The sequence below is a fragment of the Hyposmocoma kahamanoa genome, unplaced genomic scaffold (genome assembly GCF_003589595.1).
Source record: "Hyposmocoma kahamanoa isolate Upper Pololo Valley unplaced genomic scaffold, ASM358959v1 84, whole genome shotgun sequence".
NCBI classification, from domain to species: domain Eukaryota; kingdom Metazoa; phylum Arthropoda; class Insecta; order Lepidoptera; family Cosmopterigidae; genus Hyposmocoma; species Hyposmocoma kahamanoa.
The window spans coordinates 6,284,476-6,300,340 of record NW_020654229.1 but is presented as its reverse complement, the minus strand read 5'-3'; the positions used below and the strand labels follow the sequence as shown (position 1 = coordinate 6,300,340).

Sequence of the window (15,865 nt, the reverse complement as noted above, 5' to 3'; positions counted from 1 at the left end):
CTACTCAGTCCACTCCTATCGTCATTAATTGTGATGATGATGTGAATGGTAATGATGCTGATGATAATGTTCATGGTGGTGATGATGATATATTGATGTACAACAAAGTTTATATGACATTAAGAAAATACTTATTTAGATTTATTTATTAACTACATATAAGTAAATAGATGGTCTTACACGGATGAGAAGGATTTTGATACAAAAAGTTATATTAAAATATTTGTTACATTTAACATTACACGTTAAATGTTGTTAAGTGATCTTTTGCGAACGATAAAATGTGTGTTGTAATAATTATATTACATTACATTACTGCGCCGTCTTTCTCATTTATGTTTATGAGAAAATCGTTCGTGTTACTGCAATCTCATTCGTGTGACCTAAAAATATCGTTTTTTTTTGTTTGTGATTTTATAATTATTGACCTTGCTTTAACTTATTTGTACGTTTAAGACCTTAAAACCAAAAAAGGGTTTTACAAAAATCACTCAAAAAGTGCCATTGAAATTGTGAAAAGTGAAATTCACTCTCTTGTGAATGGGCCATTTCAGGTGGCTCCGTCTTCGGTCGTTTTGGGCGACGACGATTCACATTCCAATTATATTAAAAAAACTACTGTCAAAGTGCGTCAGCGTCTTGGGGACGCCGTTGTATTTCGATTATTCTTCAGATTCGAAGAAATAAATGTTTCAATCCAGGTTAAAACTCAGATGGAGTGCGAAAGATGGGTGCTAGATCACCAGCGAACACGAGAACCCGCCGCGGTGCCTTCAAATGCGAGTTTTGTGGTCGAAATTTGATAAGTGCGGAAGGCCTAAAGTCTCACCAACGCACCTTGCATTCAATTGCGTTAAAAGATAAAGAAAAAAGGGTATCGAAGGTCGATCTTCGATCTCAGACTGTAGCCAGTAAAGTGCAGAAGCCTAAGAAAGGCATCATTCTTAAAAAAATCAGAAAGGTTACGCCTAAAATTGGTGTAAAAAATATGCCTCTTGAAAAGGACAAAAAAGAAAAAACTATTACTCTCGAAGAAGTTTCTCGGACTGAACAGAAAGCCGCGAAGAAGGTGAAGGGTTGTAAGTCGGCGAATGAGCGAAAAATTGAGTTCAAATGCCCGAAATGTCATACATTGTTCCCCGTTTTCTTCTCAGCACAGAGGCATATACAAAAGTACCATTGCGTCAATGAAAAGGGTGAGAAAGTGTAAGTAAACACAATTTAATAGGTACATTCCAGTCTAGTACATGATAATTTACAAATCTGCAACTTTTGGCCTCATGTGGTTAAAATCACACAAAGTGGTGCAATATGCGAAAATTTTATTTCAAGCAAACCAAAAAGTCTACGTAACGCCTCCACCCCCTTGCAAACTTGAGTGGTGCGGACTTTTGTTGCCAGAGCGGCCGAGAATCGTTAAAAGCTCAAATACTACAAGTGCTACAGCCTTGTGCTTTTACGGTTTAAACAGGAGGTCAAATGAGCTGTCTGATTTCCTTGTAGAAGCCTCCAGTGACCCTAAAGCTTGCAGTAATTTCTGCCAATAAATGAGTTTAGCTATACAAAGGGGTAGAGTGTTGTCGACCTTCTGGGCATGATGCCCCAGAGTAAAGCCCTTGAGGAAATTTTCTACTTATAAACTTTCAAATACTATATTATATTATGTTTATATTATTTATCATTAAGATACTTAAGAGCTAGGCTATTGTCATTAGAGTAATCGCCAACCATCTTCTAATAACTTCAATTTTGGTTTTCCTGTGCATTTTGCTTTTCTTTGAACTTACTTTCTATAATGTTTCCAAGGAAACGTTTGTGATGTATCAGGTGCCTAAATATCTCAAACATTTTATAAGTAAATAAAAGTAGATATGTTAAGGGCTTCAAAGTTCCATCCTGACATAGGCCATAACCAGAGTACATTGAAACTGTTGGCGCCAGGAAAGTCCTTCAGTTATTTAAAGCTGTTGGCCTTGGCTTCTGAACTGTAATTATAATAATAATGCCCTTATTGCTGTTTTATATATATTTTGAGGGAAAAGTTAATTGTTCTTCAGAACCTGTATTTTTCTCCACATTAAAGTTACAGTTATTAAAATTGGTCTACACTTAGAACCTTTCTTTTTACCGATATGGATTGCTCTGCTCATCTCCCATTGATCCCAGGTATAGGTATTTGCTTTTTCGCTTATAATATTTAAATTTTTAGCTTACATTTCATTAGTTCACTGTTATTGTTATCCATTTCTGGTATTTCATGAAGGATCAAGTTGTTTTTCCTTGCTTCCTTTTCCAGACTTTGTATTTTCGTCTTCAGATCTACTTCTTTTTTCAAAATTTTATTTTCCCCAATAACTTGTTCTCCTATAGTTTTCGACAGCGTTTTAGTTATATTCTGTGTTGTAGTTATAGTATGTTGTTGTAATTCTATTTTTAATTTTTCTCAAAGGTTTTCAATTGTTGATCCATTTTAATAAGTTTCTATTAGTTGATAATAACTATTTTATACTAGCATTATTTAACTGCCTCCTTGGCCGAACGGTTACCATGCTGGACTGCCACGCAGAGGTCCCAGATTCTATTCCCAGGCCGGGAGAAATATTTGTATGGCCTACACTATTTCTCTCCTGAGTTTGGGTGTAATATGTGGTTGTCTATGTGTGTCCATGGCACCCGCGACACAGGGTTATCCTAGTGCGAGGCTATATTGAGCGTGTGCGTTATTATTATTATTATCTTTAGATTTTGAACGAAACTGCAAATTGTACTATGGTCACTTGCCAAGCAGCTGTCATTTTGACTTATGTGGCCGGATGTTGTTGAGGTTAACTTGTCATGCAAACTTTAAACTGTTTGATTCTGTATTTATAGATGTATATAGTGTTTGTAAAATTATGTTACCACTTTTCATCTACATTCGCACACTTTTGGTTAACACTTTTGGTTTTTACGACTGTAGATGTTATCTGTGTTGATATGCAGTTTTTACGTATAAATGCCGCGATATAATTACGAAATTGTAACATAAATTGTTGAGCTCAGAGATAACGTCCACTAGACATGGGTAATCTCGACTCCGAGACGTGATTCGAATCACTGAATCCGAATCCTCTTATCGGTACCGGCTCCCCATTGAGTCTCACAACTCCAAACATAAATCGCCCCGGATGCGATTCAATCATCAATCGAATTTTTAATGTACCGTTAGAGTTTTTATCATTCGACAGCGTGAAGAGAATTTTAATTGTACGTTTTAATGGCCATTCTCACATACGTTGTTCCAAGTCTAATTACCGTAGCCATTTCGGTGTCCTCAGCCTAATTACCGTAGCCATTCTCTTTTCTCGCTTAATGTACCCAATAAGATTGAAATCTAAACAACTTTAAGCTTAACTATTAATATGTCTAAATGGCATTAGAATAGACAAAGTAATTTTCGAGTTATTGAGACGCGAATATTTTATGGAAACGGTAATTAGAAAGTTCAAACATTTTTAAGAAAAACCGACTATTTCTGACACCGATGAATTATTATTTATATAATTTGCTACATTTGGTTGTTTATTTCTACTGGTACAAGTGCCATTCAAGATTTTTTTTAAATAAATTCAAAGTAGGTTTCTTAATTTTTGGTTAGTAGTAAAGAGTAAAAATGACTCCAATTCTTTCTTCTGATTAATCACAGCTGTTACAAGAACAGTGTAGTAATTTACATTATAATTATTTCTGCGGATAAAAAGCCTTAAAAGTTTATAAATAGTAGTTTATGTGACTGTTACATAATGGAAGGCATTAAAACACGAGTGTGGGCTTATGAAACGAGCTTCATAAAACGCACAAGTGTTTTAATGCCTAATTATGTACAGTTACATACACTGCTTTATCTATACACATACTATAAGCTCTCTATGATGTGTTCAGTAACCGCATGTTACGATTGGCGAAATGGCGGCAAATAAAAAGTTTTCTCACGCATGTCACACAACCGTAGTTCTTATTTAATTCATAGACAAACTAGAATCAGCCCCAACTATCAAATCATTAATAGATATCAAGTAAAGTGTGAAATTTGTCAAAATTGTTTGCTATTGACATTTCATTTCGATTAAAACTTCATCTCGACTGATAATTAGAATAGAGGTCGAATCAAATTGTTTTGTTTTTCACAGATGTTCGAAATTTGAATGTAATAATAAAATCGAATTTGATGTTAAATTAAGAAGCAACAATATAATTTTCACAGATAAGAAATTTGTTCTAACAAAATAGTAAATCTTTATGCTGGTCGTAATTTGCGGTTTTTGAACACATCATAGAGGGTTTATGATATGTGTGTAGATAAAAAAATATATATCAGTATAATTCATTGCAAATAGTGAAAAAAATTAAATGAAAGTTATTTATATGTTGTTAGTTGTTCTTTATAATTTTTGTTTTTATGTTTTCTTAAAAATTTAATTAATAACGTTTTATGGAAACGGTAATAATTCTTAATAATTCGATAACTACTTTGTCTATTCTAATGCCATTTAGACGCATTGATAGTTAAGTTGTTCGTATTTAAATATTATTGGGTATATTATGCGACCAAAATAGTGGTCGAAAAGGCTCGAGCCTTTTAGCCCTTTTTTAAGACTCGCCGCTTTATAGCGATGGCTAGAAGGCTAAAAAGCTAAATAACTCTCAAGCCCTCGAGGCTAATTGTAGTTATGGCTTTTGCTAGCCGTCAAAAAGGCTCAAGCCTTGTAGCCCTAAATTTAAAGCTTGCGAGTCTTTTTTAAAGGCGGACTCACAAAACAGTAGTTCTAAAATGGCGCACTAAAAAAGGGCTTGAGGCTTTTTTTAGGCCTAGGCTTTTTTAAAGCCTTTTTAGAATAGTGGCGTCGTGGCGTAGTGGTTAGTAATCCTGACTGCTAATCCAGAGGTCGTGGGTTCGATTCCCACCGAGGACAAATGTTTGTGTAATGAACATGATAATTTGTTCTGTGTCTATAAATGTATATGTTTGTTTATCGGTTGTCTAGTATCCATAACACAAGCTTTAGTTTGCTTACTTTGGGACTAGATAGCGTTGTGTGCATATGTAGTGACATATTTATTATTATCCATTTATTATTATTAATATTGTAGCCATCACTATAAAGCGGTGAGTCTTAAAAAAAGGCTAAAAAGCTCGAGCCTTTTTGACCGCTAACGCCAGTCTTCTAAAAATGCTTTAAAAAAAGCCTCGGCCTAAAAAAGCCTCAAACCCTTTTATAGTGAGCAATTTTAGAACTACTGATTTGTGAGTCCGCCTTTAAAAATGGCTCGCAAGCTTTAAATTTAGTTCTAAAAGGCTCGAGCCTTTTCGAACTCTTTTGTGAGTCCGCCTTTAAAAAAGACTCGCAAACTTTAAATTTAGGGCTAAAAGGCTCGAGCCTTTTCGACCACCAGACCAAAAACAATGGCTACGGTAATCAGGCTGATGCCACCGAAATGGCTACGGTGATTAGGCTGAGAATGACCGTTAAGATAGGTATTTTAGTTAATCTCGTGTTGGTTGGTGCGATTTAACGCTTTCAAATATATACTTCCGGACACGTGATTCGAGCCCCCTCGCATTTTTCTCATAAAGGACTAGAATACAAAAGTAGTGTTATCGTCGAACAAAAAGTTTTTCCCCGGTTTTGCCTATCCAAATTTTTGATACTGAAAATGCAAGGTGGCTCGAATTACGTGTCCGGGAGTGTATATTTAGAGAAGACACACAAAACTACAGCACTTGCAATCATCGAACTCATCCCATATTGATTCTTTGGAGGTGGATGGTTGCAAACTCTGCACAGGAAGAACTGGAAGTTGGTTGACGCAAGCGAGTGAATTCCCATGGCAATATTTGTTTACTATCTATCTGGTCAAAATGTTCCCAAATGAAACTTCACTTCTTCCTCATCGATTTCATGTTTATTTGTCCGTACAATAGAAAATCTAATATACATAAAGTTTACGAATTAGGAAAGTTTATTTACACATAACCTAAACATGACACAAGTCTAGTACACTATCACAATTCGTCCAATATTTAGACACAAACCAATAGTTCCTACATGAAACATATAAAAATAAACGTAAATTAAAACTCTGGGGCGCACTTAAACTTTCGCAAATTGTAATTGAATGATGGCGATTGTTACACATAGGAATTGAAACTATTTTTCCGGATGTAAATCGCGTACCTATATTTGTTTTTTCAAACAAACAAAGTCAAAGATTATTTATTCCATAGGTAAAATAAATTTACACTTGAAATCGTCACATTTAAGCTACCTACTGCTCGTTCACTACGCTGACCTCCCTGAGAAGAACGAGCAAGAAACTCTAGGGATTGCTCTTTTCACATAAACTTATATGCTATGGAATACACTTTAACTGTAAGCTCACGTATTCTGCGGACTGCGTATGCAGCGGAGCTTAACCTGCTGGCCAGGGAAGATATTTGTGGAAACCATTGAAGTTTACTATCTAAGGACACTCCCAAGAAGACTGCTTTATTAACAAAGTTTAACTTTTCTCCGTTTAGGCAATGAAACTATTTTTCCGGATTTAAATCGCGTATATTTGTTTTTTCAAACAAACCGACGTTTCGGGCCCTTTACAGGTCCCATGGCCACGGCTATAGTGAAAAAATAGGGTGGTTTGCATTAATATTAGACATAACTGGTTAATGATTGTCCCACCTCGAGTCAACCGGGCCCATGAGACCTGTAAAGGGCCCGAAACGTTGGTTTGTTTGAAAAAACAAATATACGCGATTTACATCCGGAAAAATAGTTTCATATCCTAAATAATAAGGGTTTCAAACGTAGCATGCTAAAAGATGGCTAATTAGCTAACCTGAGCGCAGTCTTGGGTTGCATCCTGAACTAGCCAAATGTCAGGAACTTCAGAGAAAATGGGTTAAAATAAAATGTTTAGTATTAAAAATATATTTTTCAGGAATCCAAACTCACCTGATCTGATAAAGCCATTGTCAGTGGAGCTATGTGTAAGGTGCAACCTTAAATTCACGGACTCTCATGATTGTCCAATCACCCGTACGCTGGTTACAATGTTCTCCTACGAATGCATGAGCTGTCAACAGAAGTTTACCAACATGAAGATGTACCATGTTCATGTTACGGGGATGCATGCTGACGGGGTTGAGAACATGTTCTTTCGGACTAATGAAGGTAAATAAGTAAATACTAAGTAAAGATTCATTCGAACCCATCGAATATATAACCAGAAATAGAGACGAAATGTCATTTAATCTGTTTGAAAACTACTCTGCCATGTCGCTACGGTGACAACTGCGCTCCGATTGGCCAGCCCAAATTCGAAACAAATGACGGGTGTCGTCAATTGCTTCACTTCAAATCGACCAGTTTGTCTTGAGTTTTGCTTTAATGGACGAAAATTGCAAAATTACTTATTTAATATTTAATTACTGATGAAATGTGATTCCGTTTGTTTTTTAATTAGATGTTTTGCTGTTTTTCCCACACCACCGAGTGGGACAGCCCCCATTGTTAGAGATATTAGCTGTATTACAATAAATACAGAATGTTTTTGGAATATATACGGAAACGTACACACAGGTCAGTTGTTGGCGCTGTACTAGTTCAGTTTTCTAATTTGTGAATTCAGTGCAAACGAGGGTTCATATTCAAAAGTGATATAAGGCCCATTTGCCTGATGAGTTGCCAGGGATGGATGGCCTCTATTTCTGGTTATATACTCGATGTTCGAACCTAACTAGAATAAAATAGATTTTCAATAACCGTCAATTTGTCCATTTGTCTCATCTAACATCTTAACCCGTTAACACCCAAATACAAATTATCGTTAAAAAAGTAAAATTTTTTATGAACCTTTAAAAAATTGCCTACCTATGAGAAAATTATGAAGAAAAAAAAGATTTTATTTTATTTTATTTGAAAAAAAAAATGCCGTCCTCAAATGGGGACAATGGGCTCAGTGTCAAAAAATTTGTAACAATATTTGTCGGTGCACAATGATTTGATGCACTTTTTATATTGCCAACGCGCTTATTTGTAGCTCAACAGCTATTTACACATCGTAACTGTTAAGCCAACTTCTGAGCGTGGTGATCAACACCAATGTATTGTAGATTTAGTACCAAAGATTCTGCTGGATGTAAACTTTGAGTATTTGTGTCTCGAATAGTGACGTGATGTAACCGCTAAACTGTAGCTGATCTAGCTTCGTATCATTGGTCAGGAGATGTAAACGCCGTGTATTAGTTAGTGCTAGGTCCCGCTTGTAGCGGAACAAAACACCACCAGTTTTTGCCTCGAATGGCAGTGCGATACAAAAACATTAGTCAGTTTGATTTATCCTGCTGGTAAGTTTGAAATCACGCGGGATACCCACGTCAAAATTTCTGTTTATTCACAGCGCTTCAATGTTTTATTTTCACCAAGGAAAGGACATTGTCATAATCAGAGCTCATCGTGCAAATACTATTGTCAAGCCATAGAACGAACAGAATTTGGTTGATTGGGTGAAATCGATAGTCAAAATTGGCACGGTTGGCGCTACTCATGTGTATTACAAATCTGGTACTAGTAGATATTTCTTAGTTTTTCCTTTGCAGACAGTTTCAGTTGTTCGATAACCAGTTTACCGTAGATTATAAGATCTCGTTAGATAAATATATCGGTGAGCGCACTCGGTTCAACGAGAAATACCCCCTAAATCTATCGCCACATCATGGTCTTTCTCATCCATTACAGCTTCGCTTTCTGAAGTCTATAGTAATAATTGTGGTAGCCAAATACTCGTTGTGTCATTATTTCCTTGAAAATCACTTATATAATGAAAAATTAATAAACTACCCCGTATGCGCCCAATGTCCCCAATTGGGGGCATCGTTATATACCACCGACTGAAGTTGTGAAAACACTGTTTAACTCAGTTATATAATTTTTATTTTATAGTGTACGAATATATTTCAACAATATATGTAAAGAAATAAATAAATTGTTGGTAATAACATACCGGAAAAACAACTAACTTTAGCGTCTCACTCTCTTTACATGTACACTTGTAATGAGTATTAATAGTACCTAATATAAAGAATTACGGGTACTCAAAGTACTGTCCTCGATTGGGCACGGCGGGCGCAAATGACTGCAAAAACCTCTCAAAAGCCGTCAATTTGTCTCAACATAACACTGGATCTCCCAACCATGATGTTGGTGGGATTATTGCGTAAAACGACGGGCCACAAAACTTTATTTGACTGGACAAAATATTATTTTCCATCCTATCATTATTATACCTTCAATACCTTCTGTTATAATGAAGCACTATTATTATTTATTCTATTTTATGTCTTCATCTCTCCTATGACCTAAAGGGTTTTTGAATTTTTAAATGATAATTTAGCTGTATTCTCCAGCAATGATGCACTCTACCGGGGTTAGGGGCTATTGGTATTAGACCGTCCTTCAACCAGTAATTGATTTATTGTGATCGTCACTAATTCTGTAATTAGTCTTGAATCCAAGAATAATAGAATTTTATTTACTGTACTGTACTGTATATTGTGTAGATTGTCATTCAGACAATCTACACAATATCTAGTCACCTCTGGCTCGGGCATATTTTTTCTCATAGGTGGGAATGTAGCTTGACTAAATACTGGACAGAAAGAACCACCGCCTATGACAAACTGCTGTCAAAGATCAATGTGCTGAGCTAATTTTTTTTTTTTTTTCAAATAAATACTGTAATATTGTGTAATATTAAGAAATGAGCTAAGTATGGTCTCAAATAAGACCCGTTATTTGTTGGCAAAAACATGTTAAAAGTATGCACAAAATTTTCAGGTCACAACAGTATACTTTCTATCGAGTTCTTAGGTTTTCGCGATTGTTACAGTACACTTCCTACCAAAATTTCTGTTATTTTCAATACGTAGAGAAGTGATATTTAATCAAATCTCTTTTCTCTGGTTTAGTTCATAATGGACGTAACAAAACTTTGGAGCTTAGCTTTAAAAATGGTGACGCCTCAAACTTATTTGTTTATTCATCTGTGTGTTCATTATTATTTTTGCAGAATTCAACAAATGGAGGGAAGAAATGGAAAATCAAACTGAATGCAAGTACCTGGTGATGGCTAAATACAGTACAAAACACATCTACTGTTGTTCCTATACGCCCGATACTAAAGGGGACACCACACACCTTTGCCCCTCAACCGTAACATATCAAGAGTTTTCCAAAGGCATACAAGTTCATTATTACCCAAACCACAGTGGTCACGAATGCAAGCCGTATATCTTATCCAATAAATACAAGTCTTATACCATCACAGATTTATTAGAGCAAGCATCAATCAGTGAAATATCAGAGGACGGTGACTTGTACCTCCAATTCAAAACTTTAATGGACAATATTGTTCTAGACGCTGCTAAAATAAACATAGACACTTTAAAGGTACTAATTAATAAAGCTATCGACATGACGTCAATTTTGACGCATTACGATGAAGATGATGAAGTAATCACTACTACAAATCGATCATTTCTTTTGTTGGACATGAAAAAGAAAGCTGATGGGAATGGTAAAAAGATAGCTAAAGCCATTGAAAACCTTGGCTCGAAAGGACTAAAACGTAACACAGACAGCAATGAGGTATCTCCTATATTACAGAAGCAATTACGTAGAAGTACATTCTCTTTGGCTGATGAGAAAGATTCAGACAATATTTTAAAAGCGCTTGATGATCAAAATGTTAAGCTTAATAAGATTACAAAAATGCAGTCTCCGTCTTCCTTCAACGATTCATATAAAGAATTTATCGATAAAAGCTTGCATGAACAAAGTGATAAACGTAATAACATCAGAAATAAAAAGAAAGTTGTGAAAACCAAGATGGGTCAATTTAAACCCAGTATTTCCCCAAAAAAGGTGGAAAAACGAAACAGTACAGGAAAAATGAAAGACGTTGAGTACGAGGTTAGAGAGCGCGACGACGACTGCAACATTCTTGTTTTAAAAATATAATTAGTTTTTACAAGGTCGCCACATGTAATGCGTATTTTTATTTTACTTTTTAATTAGTGTAATAAAGTGTCCTTGAATCCAAAGTCATGAAATAAATTTAAAAAATAATGTCAATCAAGAACTGACCAATCAGATAGCCGGTTGGTGGCATAGGATTGGTCAGTTTAATGACATTTTTTTTCTAAAAATCTTACGATCATTAGAAGAGATCGTACATTTGCCCTACAGTATCTAATGTATTTTGTGTATAAATAAATTGTTTAAAATTAAAACTTCATTTATTTATTTTGTTTTACTTTAGTAGGTAGTATGTAAGCCATAGTCAATTTATGGTTGAGTCTATTACCGCCGGAAAGCAAGCTGCGGCATTTCAGCCATAGAGTTTCAGATTTAAATTCAGAGTTTCAGCAACTCTGAATTTAAATCTACTTCGGTATCATTGTTTTATTTAAGGTTCCTATACAGGTGTAAAAAAATCAATGGGACATGGAAGGAAATTTACCTTTAATACTTTAGATAGATAGTTTTACAGGAAACGTTATTATTTTTTTAATTAATACCTGCATAATAGATACTAATGATAAATAAACTGTACTAATCGATAGGATCAAAAAAAGGATAAAAAATCTCTCCAATGAACATTAGCTCTTACAATTAAAAAAGTTCGTGATATAGCTGAGAATATCATACACATTATCTCAAGCATTTCAAGTCAAGTAGTTCTTCATGTGCCATTGATTTTTTCACCTTGTATATCGATCAAGGTTAGACTGGTGTTTGCCCTATAATAGTACCTTCGTGTGGAAATTCCAATGGCACTGGTTAATATAATATGCCATTGGCAGAATAAAGGTACATTTGGCTTTCATGTAACTGACTCTTCGACAATATATATTTTTTCCATCCTCTATTAGAAGTAATATAAATACAATCATCAATCACACACAAATACAAATAAACTAAATCTTATCGATAACAATGAAAAATAACCAACTTTGGTCAAATTAATTGCCTGTATTATGGCAACGCTAGTACATAACTGTCAAATTTGTTTGTTTCGAATTCCGGTTCCAAATTACATTCTATGATATTATAAAAGTATCCCCGTTTAAAAGTAAAAGTTATTAAAAAAAGTAAAAAAGTTTTTTTTCACACACATCAAGGTCGTGCCCGGGACTTGGACTGGGCGTGCTAGTTTGTATGAACTGCGGGCCCGTGCTGAGGCCCGGATATGTGTGAATAGACCGTTTTTAAAGTTAGTCAAAACACTTTGAAAGTGGCTAAAACGCGAAGAGCAAGAGAAATAAGAAAAAAAATATTGTCTTTGGTCCATGTTCTCTTTCTAACATTACACATAAGTATTCATTATCCTTGTCTAATCTATAGACAAGCAAGCATTTCGAGTTTAATGGAATGAACGGAAATTCAAACTTTAAAATTTAACGAACAGTGGTATGTTGTTTGGTTTTCGTATAATTTTCATTTTTCTAAATGTAGGCGAGTGAGGCGAGTTTATAGTTTTTCTATGTGAATACTGATGAAAACTGGCAGAAAGTAAAAGTGGAAACAAGTTAAAATTGTTAAAATGCAAACGACATCCAGAGATAGTAAGTGAATTAGTTTTGTTAAATATTTTGTTAGTTATTACGAGCTCGGAAACTTCAATTTGGAGCAGGTTTTTAATGTGTTTTTTTTATCGTTTTTGTTGAAATTGGTGCTTAACTGTATGTGGTTGATTATATTTGATAAACTACACGAGAAATTTGTCTCATTTATTATTTGTAACGTAATTTAAACATACCGAAGCATTGTATACAAATTCATTGAATTTACTAGTTTTGAGCATTGTTTTAATATTATTAGTTAATGTCTAAAGATACAATATTTTAATATATTAAAATAAATAATATTTTTAAATACAGCATTCAAAATCAATAGATATAAAATATCTATTGGTTTAAATATGAAATATGTATTTAAATGATCATTTTAAATTTGCAAAAGCAGCAGGCAACAAAATGTAAGTCATCTTTTTTGATGATTGATCCTTTTTCTCTGAGACATGAAATAAATTAAATCAATGTATATTTTCTGTGCTCAGAGCTAATGTTTGATTTGTATATGTATATTAACTTCAATAATTTTATGGTGAGTCTCTAGAGTAACACAGATGAGCATTAAAAAACCTGAAATCATTTTCCGAAATGCTAGCAAATTCGCTTCTGACACTCGCCGGACGCAGCTGCGATACTCTCGATTGGTTCGTGCTGCTACTTCATAAACTGACCTGACCTACTGAGAACGCAACCAAGACTATATGAAAAAAGAGGATCAAATATTATTATTTTTGACTATCAAATGTTATTGAGTTCTTAGATTTTTGGGATTGTTACACATAAGAAATGAATCAACAAACAAACCAACATTTTGGGCCCTTTACAGGTCGCATGGTCATGTTGACTACAGTCAGTCAGTCAGTCAAGAAACAAAACAAAAAACAAATGTATGCGATTTAAATTCGGATAAATAGTTTTATTTCCTATATCAAATAACTACTTCAACATGTGTATAATTATTTTTAATAAATTACCAAATGAAATTAAATTGTTACAAGGACATAGTTTTAAATTACAATTGACTAAATGGCTTTTCACACATAGCTTCTTTAGTAATAAAGAATATTTAGAGATATAGAGACTAAACATTAAATACCACTAATATTTGCACATCTGAATATAATGTATCTTTGCATGCTATGTACCTAATTTTACTTTACCTGTAACTCAACGAATATAGACAGTTAATAATTAGATAACTGCCTCCGTGGCCGAATGGTTACCTTGCTGGACTGCCACACAGAAGTCCCGGGTTCGATTCCCGGACCAACAGAAATATTTGTATGGTCTTCATTTATTTCTCTCGTGAGTTTGGCTGTAATTTGTGGTTGTCTATGTGTGTGTCCATGGCATTCGCTGCATATCAAACATAAAAAAGGTTATCGTTTATTTAAAAAAGTTCACATTTACAATAGATCAGTTACATCTTCGATTTTTGAGATTCGAATCAGGGTGTGAAAAAATATTTCTTGTTAATTTTTTTAATTGACTGTGTGGTACATAGAATTTACAGTGTATTGGTAAATTTTTAAAATATTGGTAACAGAAAAAGACAACATTGTATTGTAAACTCTATTGCATACACATATGTTTTATGTTCAATGATGGACGTGTTGGAACGGCTATAACAGGGTGTTATAAACCAAACAAAGCAAACCTGAGGGACCTGCATGAGATACAAGGGTTCTCCTAACTAGCCTGTAACTACAGTGTTTTATATTAAATTGAAATTTGTCATTTTTCTTTCAGAACTCCAGGACCTGCAAACAATAATAACAAAAATGCCACTCTCCGTTATCTGTGTGTCAGTGTTACCTGAGTTTGGAGTCCGTTGGCGCGAAGTTTCCCGTGCCGTTCGCAACTGTCGTTTGCCCATGGTGCCTGCCAGTGTTGCCAGGGTTATTTGTCGGCATGCTGGTAATTCTTTGCCCGAGGACGAGATTGGGGATATTGTTGCCAGATTGAGGCTCAAATGTAAATATAAATAAATATATATATCGGAATATAAATATATCGGAAACAACGACGGTACCACAAACACCCAGACCCGAGACTAGAAAAGTTAGTTTCTACATTGACCCAGATGGGGATTGAACCTGGGACCTCAGAGACACCATGAAAACCGCCATGCAAGCCACTCGACTACGGCGGCCGTCAATGTATGATCCAGAAACTAAAATTACGAGAATGTGCAATGGAATTGCATGAAATCATTCCGCCATCCTTACTATCATCGGGGGACTAGATGTGGGCTAAGGTTCCACAACTATGTTGTAGATATACGCAAGATGGAAGCATTACAGTTCCACAATTATTATGGCGTACGGAATTTAAGGACAATTACCTGTTTGCAGATTTGTTCGAACGTCTCGTAACTTGGGGCCATAGACAATATAACCAGAAATAGAGACAAAATGTCGTTTAATTTGTTTGAAACCTATTCTGCCAAATCATTGCGAAAACTGCAAAGTCCGAATTGGAAACAATTAACGGGTGTCGTCAATTGTTTCACTTCAAATTGACTAGTTTAACTTGAGCTTTGCTGTAATGGACGAAAATTGAAAAATTACATATTTGATATGTAATTACCGTATTCCGTTTGTTTTGTAATTAGATGTTTTGCTGTTTTTCCCACATCACCGAATGTAACAGCCCCCATTGTTAGAGATAGTATCTTTATTACAATAAATACATAATATCTTTGGAATTATGAAGACCTACACACAGGTCAGTTGTTGGCGCTGTAATATTTCAGCTTTCTAATTTGAGATTTCATCGCAAACGGCGCATAAGGCCCATTTGCCTGATGGATGTCCCTTATTTCGTCTCTATTTCTGGTTATACACTCGATGCGTGGGGCTTTTAAGGCGTAAGGGCGCCTTCAAATTAGGCGCTTGTAGAAGCGTTCCAGTGGCACGTCTATGGCGCTGCAGATGCGCCATTACTAATTTACATACAATATCTAGTCTGCAAAAGTGTGACGCTGCAGTTATACGCTTGTAGTAGCAGTAGAGCTTCTTGTGAAAATCTTCCAGGGAAGTTCTACCACCTTACCTATTTCAGCCGCCAAGCAGATAAGGGATGCTGGTGAAATAACAGGCACATGCAACTTATGTCTCAGGGTAACGGGCTCAGTGGCAGTGCAGCTGAGATCTTTGCGATTTAAAACTCTGAGTGGCACAGCAACTGTCGTGG

General features: G+C 35.2%; 2 protein-coding genes across 2 annotated transcripts in view; both read left to right on the top strand.

Moving 5' to 3' along the window:
* The first annotated feature begins 712 nt into the window (after window positions 1-712).
* LOC113234493 lies at window positions 713-11,179 on the top strand. Its single transcript, XM_026469829.1, has 3 exons — window positions 713-1,206; window positions 6,976-7,208; window positions 10,105-11,179. Exons 1-3 carry the CDS (start codon window positions 728-730, stop codon window positions 11,052-11,054), a joined length of 1,662 nt encoding a protein of 553 aa, XP_026325614.1. The 5' UTR covers window positions 713-727; the 3' UTR covers window positions 11,055-11,179.
* Window positions 11,180-12,639: 1,460 nt separating this feature from the next.
* LOC113234436 overlaps window positions 12,640-15,865 on the top strand; it is a 4,830-nt gene continuing 1,604 nt past the window's right edge. Inside the window, exons 1-2 of the mRNA XM_026469746.1 lie at window positions 12,640-12,661; window positions 14,420-14,644. Of these exons, the coding sequence (XP_026325531.1) occupies window positions 12,640-12,661; window positions 14,420-14,644 (247 nt within the window). The remainder of the gene's footprint in view (window positions 12,662-14,419; window positions 14,645-15,865) is intronic.

Excerpts from the sequence above, each read along its gene's own strand:
- LOC113234493 (XM_026469829.1), top strand. The coding sequence starts at position 728 with ATGGGTGCTAGATCACCAGCGAACACGAGAACCCGCCGCGGTGCCTTC. Across the intron at positions 1,207-6,975 it reads AATGAAAAGGGTGAGAAAGT|GAATCCAAACTCACCTGATC; the intron begins GTAAGTAAACAC and ends TATATTTTTCAG. Across the intron at positions 7,209-10,104 it reads GTTCTTTCGGACTAATGAAG|AATTCAACAAATGGAGGGAA; the intron begins GTAAATAAGTAA and ends TTATTTTTGCAG.